The 23,009-nt window shown below is 35.4% G+C and overlaps 1 protein-coding gene across 1 annotated transcript in view; it reads right to left on the reverse strand.

The window, feature by feature from the left end:
• Positions 1 to 23,009, reverse strand: part of CLINT1 (clathrin interactor 1) — a 47,339-nt gene that overhangs the window by 16,492 nt on the left and 7,838 nt on the right. The window contains exons 2-5 of the mRNA XM_071759206.1: positions 6,011 to 6,115; positions 5,247 to 5,343; positions 3,656 to 3,764; positions 2,599 to 2,763 (exon numbers count right to left, since the gene is read on the reverse strand). Of these exons, the coding sequence (XP_071615307.1) occupies positions 2,599 to 2,763; positions 3,656 to 3,764; positions 5,247 to 5,343; positions 6,011 to 6,115 (476 nt within the window). The remainder of the gene's footprint in view (positions 1 to 2,598; positions 2,764 to 3,655; positions 3,765 to 5,246; positions 5,344 to 6,010; positions 6,116 to 23,009) is intronic.

A 23,009-nucleotide genomic window follows, 5' to 3' on the forward strand; every position in this document is an offset into this window, starting at 1 on the left:
AAGCACAAGAGGCACAATCAACCCTGGCTGAATATGCAACTTATGAGAAGGAGGATATGCCACTCTTGTAACAGTTACTTAATGCATAATATATTCCATCCCAAGCCAAGCTGTGTGATCAGAGCCACAAAACCAAATCTATGGTGTTTTTTTATACATTGACATTCACAGATGTATAGAAGTGTAGTACCAATGGATGGTAACATTCTGTTCCCTCTCTTCTACACTTGGTGATTAAAAAACCTTTTATAGAGATGAAAAAAGAACAGGCAGTAAAGCAGCTCATCTTTCTGCATACTTTGAGTACTCTTAATATCTTTACCAAACACTATCATAAGAAAATCAAAATTTTTTTCTAATTAAGTACCCAAGGCCTCCAGACTGGAATCTTAGCTTCAAGCTGATAGTCAGCTTGAAATAAGTTTGTTTGCTGTACAATTTTAGTGAGTTTAAAAAACTTAAGTATAGGTTTACTTATACACACCCAGCCAACATGAATTTAATTTAAAAGAACACACATTTTAACAAAGACTTAACTATCAGAAGTGCACAACTCATTTTAATGACTTGTATTGTGATCTCATTTCAGAACTTCTGCTGAAAACAATTTAAAACAATTGTATTTTAAACAATCCAATATAGCTTGGTTTCTATACAACAATTTCCTATTGGAAAATGTGAAGTAGTAATTATTTTTTTTTACTTAAGCCGAGTAATACTGAGCAGCAGAAGGAAAGAATGATGGAAAATCCATTACTTCAAACCACACAAAAATTATACTGTAGCTCAGTTAATGCTCAAGACTTATTTAATTGAGCCATTTTTAATAAAAAGAAAATTATGGATCCTAGCACTAACAAGGTACAAAATTTGAGTTACAGCTGCCAGATAAAAAAATATATCCTCTGGTATACAGTAATACTGAAGAGAAGTGCAAGTCTCTAATGATAATTGTTTAGAAGTGGAAAACCTGTTGCAAATCAGCAAAATGCTCAGATCTTTATCACTGGAAAAGGAGAATTAGCTAAGAAATGTACTACTGTTAAATTTTGCAGGAGAATAAAATGATCTCACTTCATTTTATGTCAGGCATAAAAGCCCATTCAAGCTCAGACCCCTGCTACACATTATGGCAAGGAATGGGAGCAAGGATGAAGGTGCACACCTGGACTTGAAAAGCAAAACACAGCATTGGTTGTGTGCCTTTATACAGCCAAGACTGTCAGGGAAAACTGTGTCCTTTCTGAACAACAATATCTGACATCTCCAACAAAGATTTTGAAAACAGACTACAAAGAAGATGCAAATAGTCTGACAGAACTCATTGCACACATGAAGAATCAGTCGCCTTGGCAAAATGAGTGAATTTATTTCCAGAATCAAGGGTAACATCAAACAAATATCAATGCCAACAGCATTTGGGTGTTATTTTTTTCCCTTTGTTTTTTTTTTTTGTTTGTTTTATGTGTGCATGTTTCTTTAAATAAAGGACCTTAGTAATGAAGCTCTTTTTGCAAGCACCAGACCCAAGCTGGATTCAGGACTGGCACCTTGTGCAATGAATGGCAGCTGAGATTCATTATGAGTAGATTACTTTCTTTTTATTATTTTGATCTTAGAAAATCTGATGGCAGGCCTTCTTATTTTTTTAAGAGGAAGCAGATAAACCTTTAAACACATTTTTAAAAAATAAACACATGTATTTTAACTATTTTTTGTTTTTAAAAACAAAGACTAGAAATAACTTTCTGGTGTTCCTATGACCTCTTCACTGGCAGCTGCATTTCTCTAGGATTTAGGGATCCAACATCCATCTGAAAGCTTATGTCTATACAAAATAAATTTGGTATTACCTATGGGAAACTTCCTTTGAAAAACACACAGGACCAATAGCACTAATTAAAGATTTTTAAAATATACAAAATGAGACAGTAACAATTGTATTGCTCAATTCTAAAATATGAGCTGTGTCACTTAAAAGGTACTTATTGTGTATGTTTAAAGTCAGATCCCAGAGACATCAGAACACAGAATCCACAGGCATCTTTCAAGTGTCCAAGCATGACTTGGGAAACTGGTGTGTAACACCTACATCATTTCACCCAAACAGTATAACTGCCCTAAAAGCCCTAACCCAAAGTAACCACTGGTCCCTCAAGGAGGCTGGCAGGAATAGATCAAGCAATTCTTCTGCTGTGATGGGTTGAAAAGTATTTTTTAATTTTTTTAATCAAAGACTGACTAAAAAACTCAGACAAACAAAATACCTTTAAGTCAAGTTCTGCTAAAGCAGCGTTCGTTTCACAACGAGACAGCCTATGGATAAAACCATAGCTTAGTTTTGGCTAAGTTAACACCTTAAGGTCATTTGTATAAGCTTCTAGTCAGTTATTATCTAAAAAAAGACTAACATAACAATTTTCAAATTAATTTAAATTTGTTTGTGGGGGAAAATATGCAAGATTTCTTTTATACTAGTAACACAGTTAAAAATAAAGAAAAAACATCTAAAGAGCATCTCAGAAAGTCTTTACGTTATCTGTGTTATCTATTCAAAATTAAAAGTTGATTGTGAATCCTTGAAGGCCCAGTACTCACTGTATCTGAACCCTCCAACACTGTCTGAAGAAACCCCAATGTATTTGTCTTTGTTCTTCTTTGCTTTCTTCCTCTCTTCCCGAAGTCGATCATCATCTTGAGCAAATTCAACCATTTCTTTTACCTTCTGGCGTATGTTTATACCTTGGTCTTTGCCATTTTCATCTGTACAAGTAACACAGGACAGAGATGGTGGATGGAAGAGGGGGGAAAAAGGAAAAATAAATCAGAGGCAGCAATGTTGCACATCAGACTGATAAGAAAACTCAAATTATGAACACAGCAATCAGAGAAATGTCTTATGGCTACTGAAGTCCACTGCATTTGTTTAAAAGGGACCAAATATGCTTCAACACAAATTTTCATCCTTAGATAAATGATAGGTTTCACTGGATGGTGTATTTAGAAACCTATCTGCTGCTGAAACATTGAAAAGATAAACAAGGACTGCAACATAAATTGTACTCAACACCTGAACAATTTTAATCCTTCAAAATATAACCCCTTTTCCTCAGTCTTTTTGGTACAGTTTTTGCAAGTTTAATTGCAAGAACTCAGTCTTAGGGCAAAACTGAATTTCTGAAAAATTGCTTCCAGTTGGGTTGTAGTACAAGCTAAATGTGTTTCTTTCCCAGCCTTTTTCACATTCAAAACACACACTGGCCTTAGCTGCCTTTGCACTGTAAATATTATTTGGTGGGAGGAAAAAATCCCAGCTTCAAACAGATGTGTGTGTTTTGGAGCTCTAACCTTTTCTTCCCATATGATTAAAGCTATTCCTTTACGGACACCACAGGGGACCAGTCTCTAGTGCATATTTTAATATAAACCCGAACACTCATGTTGTGTTGGTTCTGTTGTTATTAGCCAGTCTTTTCTGCAAGTTCTTGTCTTCACTAATTAATACTCTAGGGTCCCACGTCTTGGATTCTGCACTCTTCACACAACTGGCAACAGTCACATTCTAATTAGACTGGGGAAGCTTCTAAGCTGGTTCAGGTGACTGACAACTCCAACTACTGTTTTAATTTGCTTATAAGATTTTTCTATTGCTCACCTACAAAGTGGTAATTTTCCAGGGATCGCAAATCATAAATGTGTTCTCTGGCACTTGTAACAACACGCTCTGATCCATTCCTTATGAGGTAAGCTAGGAGCAGCAAAGACTATAAAAATACAAAGCGCTTTATGATTGCATGAACAAAAGCTCTCATTTTTTTATTTATTTTAAAAAAGCAATAGAAAAATCAAACCCAACTCCCCAAATTAGTAAGTAATAAGACTATCTCCTTTTAAATAAATGCTTACTTGTTATGGGTCACATAGAAAAACCAACATTTTCCCCACATGCACCTTTGAATCTTTAGAATATCAAAACTGTATCTGTCAAATCTTCATTTGTTATTACTAAATCACAAGTAGTTACCTTCATCAGCTACTGCATATTTTAAAAGAGCACAAGCCATTTAAGAGAAAAAGTTAAACCTGCTAAATTAAGCAATTTCTTTTTGCCTCTTCTGTTTGTAATTTTCCAAAGGCTTTCTTGGAAAAGTGACTCCTACTAAAATACAAGAGGCCTTCCACAGGATATCCATAACTGCATTTAAGGACAATTTTAAGCAAACAACAAGACAAATGAATTTAAACAGCATTTAACTGCAATTTTTTACATTGAAGATTTCTATCTAGAAAAAAACCCAATGTGCTTTATCAGAAGTAGGGCCATTATCAGCTAATATTATCATTATATTTCAATCTATCCAAACCTGATAAGGAATTCCAAGCAGTCTCTATAACATTAAATAGTGTGATAGCATTAAATATTAATTAAAATTGTACTTCAGGGAAAACAATTACTATGAATACAAAACATTAAGCACCTGTGAAAAGCACAAACCATGTCTTATAATTAATTCTCTCTTGTTACAACCCTGGCATCAAGAAAAACAAAATATAAGCTAGTCTAATACATCATCAAGTCTAAAAAATTAGGTTATATTTGCATAATTCAGTGAACACTGAACACCACTTTCAGTGCAGCATGATATAATCTTAAGCAAAAAGTTTCTGTACCATGCTAATTAGTCAAAGACAAGAAAAATGCAAATTATTCTGTTCTTTTTCCAAAACAAAAGTAGGACATAAAAGCCTCAACTGATAAGATCTACAAGAAAATTTGGTCCACTCCAAGCTACACTAGAGCTTTTAGAGAACTATGAATTGGCAGAAAATTAAGATTAGTTTCCATTTTACTTCAGGTACTCTTAAATTCCTTCAGAAATATTTTCCTGACAATAAAATAATTCATCATCTACTTCTCATACAACACCATAACAACAAAATGTTTATTCTACTCCAATACCTGAGTATCAACAAAATGTAATTTCTCTGTATTTTTTTAAGTAGCATCTGAAACATCTACAACCATATAGGTTTTTTCATACAGTATTTGAAAGACATCTTTGACTTGAGTAACAGAATTATAAAGCACAGATTTAGGAAAAAATATAATAGGTTATTAGTGGAGTAAGTGAACCAGCAGTATTTAAACAAGACACTACATCTGAACATCATACTGGCAGCAATCATTACGTCCTTTGTGGAGTGACACAAAGTCTTGGCTGCTTCCAGTTCACATACATACACACCTTATAAACTCTCCTCCAGTTCTTTTTATTGTCTTTCAGCATTCGAGTCCAAAGCATGTTCATAAGTTCTGGAAACTGTTCATACATAAACGTAGCCCTAAAGAAATAAACAAAAGGAGTGGAGAAATTTTATTCTCCGTGGTTTACCACAACAGCTTGTTAAGACTCAGGGCTGACAGTAGATGGCAGGCTTGATCTAAACCCACTCACATTTGATGAAAATATAAGGGAAAAAGCTATCCTCTATAGAGGAAGTAATTTATACACCAGTACTAGAAAAAAAAAAAAAAAAAAAAAAAACCACAAAAAAAAGCTATCCTGAAAATCTGAAGCAGTAAAAGAACACTAATTCAAAAAGAAAATTATGTTTAGTATGAATACCCTAATAACCACACAACTAGTCAAACATTCTATTCATTTTAACAGAAAGAAAAATTGTTCAAAGAAGAATTTGACATGTTTTACTCTATCTGGAAAAATCACAAGAAAGCAGGTTGAAAATAAACACTCCAAAGACTCAGATATATTGAAAGAGTTATGAAGCTAGATAAATAAAAATCAAGACTTTAAAAAATATTTTCATTTTGTTCGACAGTTTTCAATAGATTATAAGATTAAGCATTAAAAAATAGGACTTGATTTAGAGCAGCAACTTTTCAGCATTATCAGTCAGCATACCATGGAGCTGATTTAGTAGCAAATTTTACATTCCCTTATAAAATGCACTTTTCTTTTCTTCATCACCGAGCCAAATTATCACTTACTTGGCAATCTCTCCCATGAGTTGCCCTGAAGGTCCCCATGGATCATCATTGGTTGCTTCTCGAACCTTAGACTCAATTTCTGAATAATTCATAACCACATTGGTACTGCAAAGGAAAAAAATTAACACACATGAAGATTAGCATAAAAACTGAGAAACACATGAAAACTTAATAATGACACTAGTGCATATCTCACTTATGAGATACCTCTACAGGGTGGGAAAGAAAGCATCTTCAGTGCAGAAGTTACCCTGAGGACACTATACCACACATTTAAGTTATCTTTAAGAAGGTTTTACTATTCTATTAGTCTTCAAGAACACAGAGGATAAACTAGAGATTATTACATTATAGCTGGATTCAGTCCAGTAAAAATGGCTTTTGGTCAAATTAAAATCCAAATCAGCAGAGTTCAAGTTGATAGCTTACCCAACTAGTTATGGTTTGCTTACAGCTTTGGATAGAGTACAGTTACTTGGTTTATAACTCAATCAGAAGTAGATTTGTGTTTTTCTATATTATGAGTGCTAGAAAAGAAACTCAATATTATCAGTACCAAATAGATATGAGTAAATAATTAAAATTTTTTAAAAATCAGACTGGAGGTTGAGGGGAGATAAGATTCACTGCAGAGTCCATGTTATGGCCTCCATTTATTTATGGAAAAACAGCAAAAGAATTAAAAGCTGCAGAAAACTTATAATTAAAGCAATGCATATACTGTAAAGGAGCTCATCTGTCTCTACAAGAGTTCACAGAATATTGTAATTTGGGAGAAGAAAGCAATTTTCCCCATACCAGTTATATTAAAATAGTCAATGTGATTATTTTATATTAATCTTAAATCAGTGTTCAGCTGTAAGTCCAGCAACTTCCACTAAGCCCCTAATAACTTCCTGATATGTGTGGTAATAGAACAATTTTCCTTGTATTTTAGGGTGAGCAAGCAGGCCCAAAACATCATTCATATAGAATGTCTGAAATAAAGCTCTCAAGTTATGCAGCACTATAGCACACAACAGTAATGAAAACATCATTAAAAGAAAACCTTGTGGCCTTTGCTTCCTTCCCATACTTCTCAGTGTATTTGAAATAACTTAGTAATTACATGCTTACACCTTTTGTATCACAAGTTTGGAAGTTTACTTAACTGTTACAGGTACATCATACAACTGGTTTCCAAAGCCAAAAAAAGCCCTTTAAGATGATTGTATCCAACACAAACCACCCCATAAGGTGAGACTGATAACTGTAGAAAAGATCTAATGATTTTATAATTCAATTATAATTCATGCTATAAGCACCTCAAGCTTCTGTTTCTAACATTTTCTTTACCAGATACACAGATGTAAACTTATGCCATCTTTATTTCTCATATGCATGAAAAAATTTTAAAAGCAGAACAATATCAAAGCTACAGCTCCAGCACTTTGCAGTTTGCAGCCACACTGGTTCCAGAGCAAGGAAAGGAGTGGAGCTGAATGGAAAGGATCTGTTTGTTTTTATAATCCCTCCTTAAGTGCTTGTTTGAGATACTTGATGGGGAGTTGTTGGAAAGCATAAAATGAAGCATTTCTTTAATTTTTCAGAGCAAAGAATTTAAGATTGGAAAATGCCTTAAAAGATGCAGACTCCGTGTAAGAAAAAAAAAGTTTATTTAATGCCAGCGTTAGCTATGGAAGAACTCCAAGCACATGGCTAAAGCAGCACTGGGGATAAAAGGGGGAAATGGATGGGAAACAAGAAAAACCAAGTAATGCTGAAAGAAAGTGCAGTTAAATCTTTCTAAAACCATCCCGCAGTGAAGTTATTGTTCTCAGCAACTAGGAGAAAGCTCTTATATAAATGCAAAGATGAGATCTAATGGTGCAAAGTGTTTAAACAAAAAAGTCTTTAAGTTGCATTTAATTCAGAAATGAACGTAAACTTCAAGGAAAGAAAAAAAAAAAAAGTTGTATAGTTTGGCATCATTCCCGGTCACTTAAAAATAACGATTTCTAAAAAGGTGGAAATACAGTTTTATTCTTCCTTTCCCATGTTTTCTATGGCCCTCGTTCCATGCCCTACCCATGATTCCTGTGACCTTTGCAACAAAAAAATAATTTATGTCCAGATGTGAAGGGAAAAAGTGACTAGCTTGATTGCCAAGACTTCCTGTGATTGATATAAATTTAATACCCGAGGACACTTTCAGACACCAGGGGGGGCTCGCTGATGAGTTTATACTGGGTGGCTTCCAGGGAATCGTGCTGGATTGCATGGACACAGCCTGCTTTGCAAACAAATGGACATGAGCCAGTCAAGACTGACAAAGTATCTTCCCAGTCAGCGTTTAAAACACCTCATTACCTATCTGCAAGATTGCTTTTTGATTTTCCCCAAATCGTTAAGTGAAACCCTGTACCAACTGGAATCTTGCAACAACAGAGGAAGTTCACAGAAACTTTTGGACACAAAGACATTAAACATAGAAGCATATTTTGAAAGTTACATCAAAAAAAAAAAAAGGCTTGACATTAACAACTCTTGTATTCTTTTCTCTTACATTTCATAGGGTATCTGTTAAATGATACACTAGTGTCAACAGATGACTTTTGTTCTTTACTATACCTCTTAAAATTATTTCAGTATTCTTTCTTTTTAAAAAGAACTGTTCAGAAAAGCCAAGAGAGGGCACTGTCACATCTCTATGAAACAATAAGCATGGTAATGGTGAACAAAATGTTAATGTTTACATCTACAATTTATCACAACACTGAATGGGCACCTCAAGTCTGAGGCCGAATTCCTTCACGTGAATAAAAGGACAAAGCTAGTGAAAAGCCAGTGGGTAAGAGCTATAAATGTCTGATCACCTCCAACTGCATCAGACAATAAACAAACTTCTTATGTATAGTTAGAAGTTTTACCTGCATTTTAGGAACTATATTTTTACATATTTTGAACAAAACGAGAGTACCATAGATTAAATATCCCTCCAAACACTACTTCATTCACAATTTTGGCAATGTTTTTCAAGAGAAAAACCTTTCAAAGGATTCAGGCAATTCTACATAGCTTCAGATTTTGTTCTAAATTACATTTTGAGATTCATAAATTGAGACAAAGCTGTCATCTGGATCCAGGTATGCTAAAAGCTCCAGATAACAGCCAGAGGGGGAAAGGAGAAGGATGTTAGGGGCAAGGGAAAATATTGCACATACCTCAACCCTTACAGTTTTAAGTCTGGAAAGCACTTTAGCTTTCAGGCATAAGAGGATAAAAATTCTACAAGTCCTAGACTGTCCTTGGAGCACTACTCTTTCAAACACAGGAATGAAAGATAGCTTGTGGATGGCCTCTGAAAATAAAGCCTTACAGACTGAAGGAACACTTCACAGGGTGGCATACTTTATTTATTTAAGGTACATTCCAAGTCCCATCCTTCCTCCCCAGCATTACAGATACGGAATATAAATAACAATGTGGATATAAATACACCCAAACACTAAAGAGTAATAAATATATCTACATATGATTTTAACATACTCCAGTGTAAGGCTCTAATAGATATATTTTGCCTTCTTGGGCTTCCGAGCCCAAGCTTCTGACCTCACACAGGATTACATGAAGGACAATAGTGGTGAGGACAAGGTGTACTCTGCTCTTACAACTATCAGTGCTTCCTTCAGGGTTTTTTCCAGAAAATACCTACAACATAAATACTGAAAGAGATAGCTTTTCTCTCTCAGACTAAAATTTAAAATCACTTTTTATGCCAGGAAAGTAAAATCATCATATTTCCACTCAACATTCTATTTTAAGATTAAATAATCACAACATCATGAATTGAAATGTTTCAGAGCAAAGATTTTTCATTTTTAGGACAACAAGGTGCTTTCTGTAGATTCACATGCTGTAACTGAAGTTAGGTCTATTATCTATTAAAAGAGTATCATAAGAAAATATTACACAAATATAACTACTTCTAGTAATAGCTTCCAATTGGTGACACTACAACCAGATTTGTTGTGCCTGGACTCACTATCCCACATCAATCACTGCTGGATCCACACCAAAAAAAAAAAACCAAAACCAAAAAAAATCTCCAACCCCATATCTTTCTATATTATAGCCCTCAAACTTTGGCTTTGGAAACATGGGATGTAGAAACACATAATTTTGATGACAGTCAACAATAGAAATCAATGGAGCCAATTTTCTCAACTAATCTCTACTCTTAACATTAACCATCAAACTCTAAGGTTACCACTCCAGTAATATTTTCTAACAGGTATTTACATACACTACCAGCAAACCTGCTAAAGAAAAGTGAAGCTATTGCTGTTCACTTGATTCAACACTTTGCTTAGTACCTTAGATGTAGCATATAGTACATGTAAGTAAATAGGACAATGCCCACAGTCTTCCCAAAAGAACACCACACAGATACTTCTACTTCATGCTTCCCAGCACCTTCTGTATCTTCCAAACTTTTCCAGTGATCAGTGTTGTTCTGTTCCCTCATCACTCTGACAATACATTCAATTGCATGAAGTCACAACTCATAAAGGAAGCTTACAGTTCATTGCTAGATTTTGGGAGCAACATTCTTTTGAAGGAGATATTCCTAGAGATAAGCGTGGGAGTAGAAAGCTCACAGAGTTTCAGATCTTCAAATGACATGTAAGCTTAGCATTTAATGTTAATGTCCAAAGAGCAGCAAAATCTTAAAACGTGCAGAAACCTTTAAATAGCGTGGACATAGGAAATCTGCAATAGGAAACACAAGTGCTGTGAGAAAAGAAGGTATTTATTCATTAAGGGTAACAACCGAATAATAAATATCTATCCATCCATATCACGGAATGAAACTTTGAAGCTTACTAAGGAATCAAAGCCTAACAACCTATCAGTGTTAGGCAATGGCTCTGAACAAACTTACAAGCCTTGAATATGCCCAAGGGCAAGAGCCAGACCACTCCATTCAAAGCACTGTAAGGATTAGGGTTGCTTTTGATGTGGGTGGTGTCACTGAGGACACAAGTACAAGTCTGGACACTAGATCCACAGAAGATTTGTGAAATGCCATGTCTAATCTTGTGAAAACTAAAATAAATAGAAGTCACAGAGAGGGTACACTACAACAGTTTCTTTATGGTGATGATAAAGGGATTGGATTGGACAGGGTAAGTCTAATTAAAAACACTTCTCAAACCTCTGGAAAGCTGCCCACTGTGCTCAGGGACTGAGCAGAAGGAATAAGAAACCTGGTTACACAGTTTAAATTTTTTTTCTCAATGTGTATTTCAAACCAATTGCAATATAATGTATACATGGGACTCCTATGTGCATAATATTATGCCTTTAACTATTACTCCAAGGATATCACTGGATTATGCACCTTCTGTTTTCCTTTTTTTTAATTTTACAACTGGGAACACTAAAATACTAAAAGCTGAGATGAGAAACTTTCTACATTCTACCACTAGTAACAGCTTCCAATGAGACACCATTCCACAAATATCTGTTTAAAGACTAAGTGCAGAAGAAAAAAAAAAAAATGGGTGTTAAACACATGTATGTCTGTCATACATATGGTTTGAATACTCAAACAAATAGCAACATTAAAGAAGTAAATTTAAGAAAAAAAATTGGCCTCTTAGAGGGCAAGGGGTCTGAATGAACACAACAGAAGCTGTGCTACAGCACTATGTAGTGTGGTACCAAAGTCTTGTAAGAAACCAATGTTTTAACCTTTTGTTACTTAGGGTACCAAGAGACATTATTTTATAGTTTAAATAACTATGTTTTAGTATTACCCTTTTAATAGAAAGTCTCATACAATAATACTTTCATCTCATTGTTTCCTTAATTTCTTGGCAGCTTCTTTATTTTTAAAAAGACTTTTTTTCCTTCTCCTAAGATTTTCACAGTGAATAAAAGCAAAGAAAACTTTAAATTTTGTCCATGGGTGATGTTACTGACTCAGAATAAAATCTCATTGCCTCACTTGGTGACACAGCAAAGGAGATTGTTACAGTAATGGTCTCTAAAGTCCACATGGACAAAACCCAGTAAGAATAAAAAGGCACAAATTTATGCTGTACTTCTTGGATTTAAAAATTAATCCAAATTGCATCATCCAACCAGAAATGACCATAAATGGCATCTGAAAAATAAATTAAGAAAAAACTGAATTACAGTGCAAGGAAAGTTTGTTGTAGGGAAGCACATACACAGCAGGCTCATTTATTCATCCTTCATATCTCCATCTAAACATGGCTACAATTTTTAAGGAAGGGCACAAAGATAAAAAGTGCTTCCTCCTACGAGCTTCAGCGTAGAGCTCTGAACAAAGGCAGAAGTTACATCTGAAGGCTGAACTATTGTTTGGCTCCAACAGTTAAAGTGCTGTCTTTGTCTTCCAACAGATTATTTTCTCCCAACAGTTGGGCTTTCTGCTCCCTGTCAGCTGAGAAACTAGAAGTCTTCCACTATAAGACAAGACAAGGGCCCACTAGCTATTATTCATCTAATCCATGGTGCATGTTTTAGGAAAACTATCCAAAAAGAGCAGCAACAACTTATTTTCATATTTGCCAAAAATCAGTACAAGGGCTCAACTTAAAGCAAATGAATACATATTCTGTAGCTTTGCTTTTAAATATTTGAAACTGCACCATATTTGGGGGGTCTTGGTTGGTTTTTTGTTTTGTTTTGTTTTTTTAAATAAACAAATACACTATAAAATTATATGAGTAAAGTGAACATTCAACATCTGGAGAAGAGATAAGGCAGACATGGGAAACATTTTTCAAACACTGAGTTATCTGAAAGACCCCCACCCACAGACATGCATGCATTTCAGATTAAGCCTTTGGAGGGAAGGCTTAATACCCCACCATTCAACTTCTATGCATCTGAACTCTATCTAGTATCTAGATTAAGAGGTTCCTGTAAAGTAGGACTGGAAAAATATGAAAAGTTTTCTGAGAATGCAAAAAAGTTATTTTATTATTAAATTAACAATTCTTAATTGGTGTGCAGAAGTTAGTTTCAGAGCTACTGAGTGTACAGATTAAATAGTTATTTAACATGCCTGAGTACAGGACAAGTTTCCCCTACGCCCAGATGTGGGAATCTTGGCATCTATTAAATTGTTAATTAATTCCAGAAACAGTTTTTCTAGTTAAAAAAATCATTTAATACTTATCCATCTGGGCATGAAATACTTTTCAAAAGAACATGTGAACTGGTGAGCTAAGAAAAAAAAAAAAAAAAAATCCTGGTTTACACAGCTCTCCTTCCTAAACCACTCAAGACCCTGCATGCACAGCACAAAAGAAGCACCTTGCAAAAAGGCACATGGTATCTTAACTCCTCCTATTTCCATTGGCATCCCTCTTTTCCAAGCTCAAAAGGATTAAAGCTTATCACTGGCTCAACCTTGTGTTTCAAGAAAGTATTTAAAACAAAGTTAAACAGAAGGAAGCATTTCAGCACCAGATTTTATTGCCCTGTGACAGTCCATCACTGCCTTAGAAAACTCAACATGCAGACTGCTATATAGATCAAGGACAGAAAGATAAGATATAATTTATCCACTTTTTTCTCCCAAACAATATAATGAAAATTCAGGATTTATGTACCTAATGTTACTAACAATCATTCAGAGAAAAAGATACAAATCACCCCAAAAATAAAGATGGTGCTGCTCTTCCCCTCAGTGAGCTCACACATACAATCTCAGCCAGTATTCTCTCCTTGCTTGTTTAAGATAAACTAATTAAAAAACATGTAACAAATGGAATGCATATTCATTTTGCTTCTGTCAGCCATGTCACTTCTGTTATAAAACATCCAGCCTAGATTTAAAACCTTACAGATGAAACATATGGTTACCAGCTATGAAGCCAGCAGTCCACTTTCAGTGTTGAAACAGATGGGTACCCATCTGCTGAAATGCCTGATGAACCTCTGGTTATACAGAAGTAACAGTGTAACATTAGCTGATACCTGACCATTCCAAGTTTCTTATTTTTAAGCCACTCAGAAGCATCAGAACTATTGACACCAGACAACTTACTACATGCACAGATCTGTAATAATACTCAGTATTCAAGTTGCAATTATGCCTTTTTCTGACCAACGAAACCATCTTCATCCTGATACAGCAGAATCCGAAATATATTTTCAGCTTTTCAAGTTAACAGTTTTGTAATTTATGGAGCAGATGTACAAGGCAAACCGAACAGAAAGAGATAAGCCAAGAAAAACATCCTGATGGATGCAAATGAATTACAACTTGTGGGAGGAAGGAACTATAAAGCTACTTCCTGTGCCTTATAACTTCTAATCACAAAAGACTACCAAGTAAACAAGATAACTCAAAATCCACCACATAAACACACTTTCAAAAGGGACTGACTTTAGGAATAAAATTGAAGCATCCCAGAGAACTCAAAAGCTCTCTTAGAGAAACTACTACTGCATAATGCTTAAGTCCTTCTAAATTTTACAAACCCTCTCAAAAATGATCCAACTGCAGCTTGCTATATTCTTACTGGTTTTGTAATGGCTATGCTACAGCTACAGTAGTTTTTACTCATGTTGGGAATATGAGGCAATTAATTACATGGTAGTTTTAAAGCATATTTGTGCAAGGAACAAAACACTTCCCCTCCCAAGTTTATTTAGACTGATTTAATCTCTCCTACTGCAGATTCCCTGCATTATATAGGTGGTTAATATTTTCATGGTCTTAAATAAAACCATTTATGTGGTTTACACAAACAGGTACATAGCTGCTCTAAATATTTTATTTCCTCAACAATTGTAGAGTGGAAACACCTGGTGGCAAATACCTTCTCAAACTTACTGATAATTTTGCCATGTTACTATTATCAATTTTGGTTTTGTATAACCTCTAAATATAGTATTTTTTCACCTGAAGCCCCTACCATATTTTTATTTCCCCATTCTCAAGGGGATGTTTTGTTCCCAACATCCACCATCCCCAGTTGGTATCCTCTAATCTTTAAAGTTGAGACCATCTTCACTTCAAATACACATTTCACAGTTCCATTTATAAAGCTTCTGTCATCGTTTTGCTTACTATACTTCATCCAAAAATACCCTTTTAAAAGCCTTGCCAAAATAAATGTTAAACTCCAGCAAGTACAATGAATCAAAATACTTCCTTTTAATTTACAGAATGCCACAGTGGTACCTCCATAGTTTTTCAGTACTAGATTTTAAGTTACATTTTTTTAAATTCAAATTTTAGCTGATATTAGTGTACAATTAATTACACCTAAACCATTGTTAGGGCAAATCTTATTCATCTGAAGCTTGCAAAAAAATGTCACAAACAAGTGGAAAAAAGCTGCCTTTCAGGCAACATTTAACATTTGGGGGATATTTACATGCTAAAATAACTCTGCTTTTTAGTCAGCAAGAAAGGTAACACTGTTACTGCTCTTTGCAAGTTTTCAGTCTCCCTGCACTCATCTGAGCACACATCTGGCTTATAAGATTGAAGTCAATGCTTCATAGATCCTATTCCTGTGCATTTAATTGCTTTCAAAGTTCAATACCCTATGTTTAAATGATAGCAGTCATATAGTCAAAAAAGAAGTGGAATTACAAAACCTGGATATGTTTTTGTATCTGCAAAACTGAAGATGCTTTCATATGTATTTTGTAATCAGATGTCTACATTAATTTTTGCTTAACTCCTCAGAGTGACTTTGTTACTCTGCTCCTTACACTTCAGGTTTTTTTTTTCTTCTGTAACAAAAAAGGCTGCAACAATTTAAAAAAAAAAATTTAATAGGTAAACACATTTGTCAACAAAATTGAGTCAAATTGCACTTTTTCCTTCAAGACACACCAAGAACCACTATGTACTTTGCTTCAAGTACAGCATCTTTAATTTTTCCATGTGTGTGATCCAGTGAGGTAACATGACTTACAATGAAAATAAGTGTTTAACTAAGCAGGATAAAGAGAAAGAAAATTCTAATTAAACCCACACTTTTTGTAGAGTGCTTCTTATAGGCATAAAATACCAGCATAAAAATGTCAATCTCGATAAGCACCTTCTAGACAAATACTAGATAAAACGAATATTTAAATATATTATTTTGGGAGAGAGAGAGACTGAAACACTCTTCACCATAGCTTATACCTTCCTATCAACTGTATTATTTCATACTGTGTTGCATTTATATAACTTCAAGAGTAACTTTCCCCGAAAACAAAAAGCTAATTTCAGGTGCTCATAATTTGTTGCATAACCTTCCTTCTGAATAAAGTATCTAGTGCAGAAAGTATTAAAACAGCATATTCAAACACACAGCTTAAATATTTTAAGTGTGTACAACATATGAAGAGATCCAAAAGGCTCCCAGTCAGTGAGTATTCAGGATTGGGCACAATATTTTAATGTTCAGAAAGAAGTATTTACAAGAAGAACAAGGTCTTTACCCTTCTTTCAGAATGAGAAAACAGTGGAAGTTTTCCAAGGACAAGCAAGTTGTAGTTACTCACAGCACGATGCAATAGTAAGTTTGACACTGTTTAACTTCAACTCATTTTTCTACCTCAGACTTCCTATTTTTGACCATAAAAATTGAGAGTGACTTCAGATGTAGAAGGAAGATAGGAAAGAAGAAAAAAACAAAACAAAAACCAATCCAAACCCCAACATTTCAGTAAAAAAATACTCTAAGAGTAGCTCTAACAATCCAAACCCTCCAGAGTGTGTAGTTATGACTTCTGTACTTAAGACAGTGTCTCCTACTCCTAAAACAAAGTTTTCAGAGTGACAGAAGAGCTGTGTCATTAGTGATTTATCGCTACCCCCAAAATACACCATTCCTTTGATAAACCCTCCTTGCCTCTAAAGCTTTGAAAATTCTCAGTGAGCTATTTATAACCATTCACTCATTGTTCACGTGGAAGGTGTTCACCAAAAAGCTTCACACTAGGTTTTCGTGACACCATAAAGAATATTAACAGTTTTAAGTTTACAGTAATGTAACAACATATCAAGGAGACCTCCTGATGCTGTACATGCTTGAAGTATATTAGCTGAATATTTACAGATAAAAGATTTTATTCTGAAAAGCAGGAAAACTGCCTTACAGTTACTACACTGATGAACAGCACAGACCTATTCAGCGTTACCACTCAGTATTCTAAATAATCCAAACCTTCCTTACTCAAAGATTTGTTTCAAATGTTTGTCAACTGATTATTTTGTGTGTACAGAAGAATATACCTGCAATAACATGAAGTTTAACACACACACCCCCACAGCATTAATGGGACTGTGCTTAATGATCCTTGAATTTTCAGGTGGACAGTTTCATTGCAAGCTGAGTACCATTCAAACACTGCACTAATTCCAAATTTATTATTAAACTAAGCATTACTCTAAACACATACTAGGTGTTCCACTAGGGAGGCATGATTACAGATTAAACAATGCAGTTCCTGAAGCTTTTTACACACAAGCTGATAATTCCCTGCCACTGTATAATTACTTTGACATGACAACATCATATGCACCCCAGTAACTTCACAGTACCAATCTTCTGCAAGAATTTTGAGAAGAATAAACCCAAGTATAGAAAACTCCTTCAAGCCAATAGTAAGCTCCTGTTACAAGCCCTGCTCTGATCAGATCCACAGACAATGTACAGGTAAGGTTACCAGATCTATCAAGTCCCACTTTGAAAGCATTACCCTTGTTCCTTCCAGCCTGTCTGAGGGCTCCAATTTCTGCAAGCTCCTGTCCCTGCTCCTTCAGGCTCACAGCAACAGCATCCCAACTGCACATAAACCAGACAGGTCAAAACCACTCAAGTTTTACACCACAAGCTGCACTGTGTCCCTGCCACCCATACAAGCTTTGAAGGGCTTGCTGTTTTCTTCCTTCTGCTTCCAACTACAGTCGTGACACTGCACAGCTTCACATTTCACCTGAGATATAACAATTATTAACACCATATTACCTATGGAAGCTTGAGACATCTCACATTGATAACAGAATCGAGAAGTAGGGTCCATGTTGCAGGTGAAGCAACTAAAGAAAACATTCAACTGCTGTTTTAATAGACCCTTGTGTCCTAAAAAATGTCTTAAGACTGATGCAGAAGCTGCACTGTAGCAAAACAGAGGAGGCAACAACAGTTTACACAAAGTTATGAAATTGCAGGCTCATAACCAGTTGATTTCCTTCATTTATTCCAGTGTCTTTCAGTGCAATTGCTACACACTGAAGTGCATTCAGTAAGAGACAGACACTTGAGACTACTATCTTAATCTTTGTTTTTCTGAAGTGAACAGCATTATCATTTACTGACCTTATTTCTAAACACACTGGTATTAATTTCAAAGCTGCTGTTGAAGAAAAAAAAACTCACAACCTCAACATCTGATTTCAGGCCTTTTATTTCCTGAAAAGAACCAAAATAAAAATCAGAAAATTAACACTGATGTCACTACAGAGAAGCTGTTCTTCTCAAAAACAGTTCCTTACACACTTGCTTTCTTACTATTTGAAGCTGAAAGCAAGAACTACTCCACTGTTCTATGCAGTGCTACAATACCTCCTACACTCAATAGCTCTAACACACCTGCAGTGCTTCCTTCCATATCCAACACTGAAATCCAACACAGAAAAGACCATTATGTCTGTCAGAAATTTAAATATGGTGCTGTCTTTGTAGGAGTAAAACTACACAGAAAGTTTATCTGGATACCTTATTTCTTTACTTCACAAAACACAGCCTTTAGGGGAACACTATCAAGGCCCTTTAAACTTTTTTTATGTGTCTCCAAGAGTATCTCCCTTTTTCTTGGAAGGAAGCTGTTAAAAAACTAAGCCTCTTCCTCACCTCAACTTGCTCACAAGAAATTCAGCATCTGATAAATTAAAGTTCAATCAAGACTTCACAGTCTCCCATGGACTACTTCATAACCTGTTCAGTAACATAACCTCTTTCTGTGTCAAAGATACTATATTGTATAAAGAGTAGAGGCAAGGATGCACTGGTAAATCTGCAGAATAAGCTGTGAGCAACAGTTTACAGGTACTGGTGAAGAATTAAGGTGGATTTCCTGCTGTGCCTTCACTTTTTACCAGTACTCCTTCAGCATCTAGTGAGCCAAAAAGTGCTAATTTCTTGCTTCCACTTTGTTTTCAATTCGCTTGCATGCCTTCCACAAGTCCAATCTGTTTTAAACCAAGACAGATTTACTTTGTAACATAAGTACACCTCATATAATGGACCTGTGAGAACAATTTTTCTATTCACCAGCTGTAGGCCTTCCTCCCATTAAATTAAGTGGCACCTCCTGAAGAAGACAGTTGTACAATCATAATAAAGTTATGCTGACAATCAGTTCTGACAATCAGCCATTTCCCCACTATTTCTTCTACAATGTCTTACTTCATGTGCTAAGTACACCATATGCAATGAAAAGCCCACCAAAATAGTTCAATTGACACAAGAATTACAGATCAAGTTCATGGCACATGAAACAACAATGAAGGGCTTCACAATACACTTCATGTCACTCATGGTATTTCCACCAGCAGACACAGCAAAGTGTGGGGTTTCTCCCCACCTTAAATTGATTGTTAGAAAATAAAGGGCTGTTATACCTTCTCAGAGCACTTTCATTTGGTATATTCAAGTGGATTTTCATTGCAGTATTCTGTAAAGAGCTCCTACACATGCAAAAAGCTTAGAATCAGAGAACACCCAAGGCTAGAATGGAACTCTTGTGATCCCCCATCCCACCTATTCTGCTCAAGCAGGCTCATCAGGAGCTGAATGCCCAGGACTGTGTCTAGACCAGTTCTGAATATCCCCAAAGATGGAGCTCTCAGTGTTTCTGGGAAACCTGATCCAGTATTTGACCACACTTGCAATAAAAAATGGGTTTTCTTTGGTCCAGATGCAACCTGATGTGCTTTAATATGTGCCCACTGCCTCTTGCCCTTTTAACTATTTACTATGTCTCCTGTGACTCTTTCAGTGATAAGATGCTTTAGTCTTGTTTGCCTTAAAGAAGTCTTTGATTTCAGGCTGTTCTTTAAAAAGACAAAACTGAAGTTTCTCACTAAACCACACCAGAATAATTACTACAAGGAAAAGGAAAAGTGCATCAGGAAAGCAAACATCCCTGTTCGAAGAACACACTGGGGAAAAAATACTTGCACAGAATTTAAATCAGTTCAAATGCAGCTCCTAGAAATGGAACAATTACTTAGCTTTCAGATTATACTTCAGCCAGTAAATTAACCAAAAAATTGTTTGAAAAAAAAATCTAATCTTTTCCCACTTCAGATTGTTCATCCTTTAATAACTCTGAATTACTATGTTTCTGCCCTGCTACAAGTGTTTTTAAAAAGAAAAAGCAGTCACCATAATCCCAAATAGACTAAATTACTTTAATACCTTTTTTATTTTGCCATTCAATTTTCTATGAAGGCAGGACACAACCCAGAAATCCTTCTATTACTGTATTCAACAGTTGGACAAAGTAACTTCAATTAATAGTTAAATGCAGTGTCCTACAGGAATTCACTGCAGAGTATCCAATAAACGAGCACAAGCACTAAGAACACACCATTCAAAACAAGTATTAAGACTTTAATGTTATGATATTAACATTCATTAATAATTAAATTTTCAGATTAGTATCTCACATTGAATAAAAAGAGTAGCTCAGCAAACCATAAATGCACAAGTTCACAAACACGAATTTTTACTCCAAGCATTCTGTTTGAAAATTAGTCTGGCCCATTACAAACAAATTAACTTCCAAAATGTTAAGCCATGTTTATTTGTGGAGTATAACAATGTTTCCTTGCCTTTCAAAGGTATCATTTGTTAAACTGGTTCCTCCAGGAGATCAAGTAACTCTTCTGTCCTAAAAAGGTAACAAGAGCTGTTTCAGTTTCCTCAGACCTCACTTTCTAGCTCCTGTCCCCATACAGTTGATAATTTCAAATTACACTGTGTATTTACAAAAAAAACCCAACTCCACTGTCGTTTAATACAGAAAATATTTCTGTACTCACTAATGGTGGGATTACTGGATTTTTATGATGTGCAGCTACAGAAGCGAGTTACAATTACCGTGCAATTAACAAAAACCTGACACTGGCAGTTTAAAGGCTAAGAGGCTCCATTTTCCAATTAGAGGTCTATTAGGAATAAGCTTTCAAGCTTTCTCAAGAAATGTAGTCATCTGTTTGGTAGAAAGGAGAGATAAACCACTGTGATAAAAGTATATTCATTTAGACAGTAAACACCTTTGAGCAGAGGGTTGGTTTTTCTCCCCACCTCTCTGCATGATCATATAGAAGAATAGTTAAAATAATTAAGTACTCAAACCCAGGAATAATTTAAAAAGTGATGGTAATAATTAAGGTATCAGCTGTATTCATGGGTGTAAGTTACCAAAAATGTAACTTATTTTTCAGAAGCTGCATCCACCTACTGCAACCCCAATAAAATTACCTAGGGTTATCAAAAGTGGTTTTCTTCTCTTTAACGTTCAAAATGGACTTGGATTAACCTTCAACTCTCACAGAGCACAAAACAGACACCTCCCAAGAATCATATAGGAATGTATATTTACTAAATGTAAAATTACATCTTGAGAAGGAATACTGAACAGTCCCCAGTGTACATTAGGATGCTTCTGGACAACTTCATAGGATGAGAAAAGCAATCAGCATGAACAATATTGAAGGGAAATAAAAAACAAAAAAACCCAAGCACACACCACCTTACTCCTTGACTCCCAATGGGTCTCATTATTATCACAACAGATTAAAAAATGCAGGTCAGTCTCATTAAACAAGTTGAACATACGCTAATATTGCTAATTGTATCCCAAATGAACCAGTTAATATTTATTAAGCAAGAAATCAATATTTACCTGGTTAGGACACACTACTTGGATGGGAGGAGGGAAGATTACAACAGCTTTGACGTAGCTGCCTTAAAACACAGAAATACATACTAATGATGCTGATTTTGTCACATTAGTTTAATTTTTAATTAACCAAAAATGCTTTTAAAACCAAAAGCATCTTTAATTTACTAAAAGATCTTTAATCTACTTAAAACAGTCTACATAGAATGCCCCTCTTTATATAATAACAAAAATACACCATGAGGATTCCTAATCAGCTGCACTCTTCAACTGAACTGAAAGTATCTCTCATATGAAGATCTGTCAGATCCCAAGATCAGTTCAATCCTGAACTGAATCATTCAAAGCAGCACCTCACAAGATGCAACTATATTTCCATCTACAGCCTTTCTCACAAAGTCGGGATCAGAATGGAACCAGAAATATTGCTGCACATCCCTCAGCACAATAGTGACATACACACAGAAAGTTTAACTCAGGAGCTTGAAGAAGTGATACACAAAATAGAAGAGCAGCCTTAAGAATTTCAAACTTTGAACTGTGTGATCTTTCAGAGCAGTTTTGCAGCTAACAAACAAATACCAGTGAAGTTTCAAATAATAAAGTTAGGTAAAAATCTATCCTCATCAAAACCAGGTCTCAGGTCTTGTCCTTTCAGCTACCAACACAAGTGCTTGTGTTGTCATAAGCACCTGCTTGTGCAGCACACTGCCAAACCAGTTATGAACCCTAAAAGCTTGGGCTTTTTTTAGCTATATCAGCAAGATAGCACGAACAAATACTGACCTACACAAGAGGAGCATAAGGAAGGCAACAACAGGGAATAGTGAGGTATAAAAAGAGACTTTAAGAAGAATAATCTTAGAGCTTCTCAACCTGCTTGTGAAACCACATCCTAGAGGGCTACTTCAAGGACTAAACCTGTACCTTGCCCTCCTTTGCCCCTGGCCACTTATTCCTACCCAAATACCATTCCTTTCACTATGCCAGTACAAATATTTATGCAACCATGGAGTCAATCAGCTATGCCAGGGAACTGATTCAGTGGAGAATT

The sequence above is a fragment of the Heliangelus exortis genome, chromosome 15 (assembly GCF_036169615.1).
Source record: "Heliangelus exortis chromosome 15, bHelExo1.hap1, whole genome shotgun sequence".
In the NCBI taxonomy this organism is placed as follows: domain Eukaryota; kingdom Metazoa; phylum Chordata; class Aves; order Apodiformes; family Trochilidae; genus Heliangelus; species Heliangelus exortis.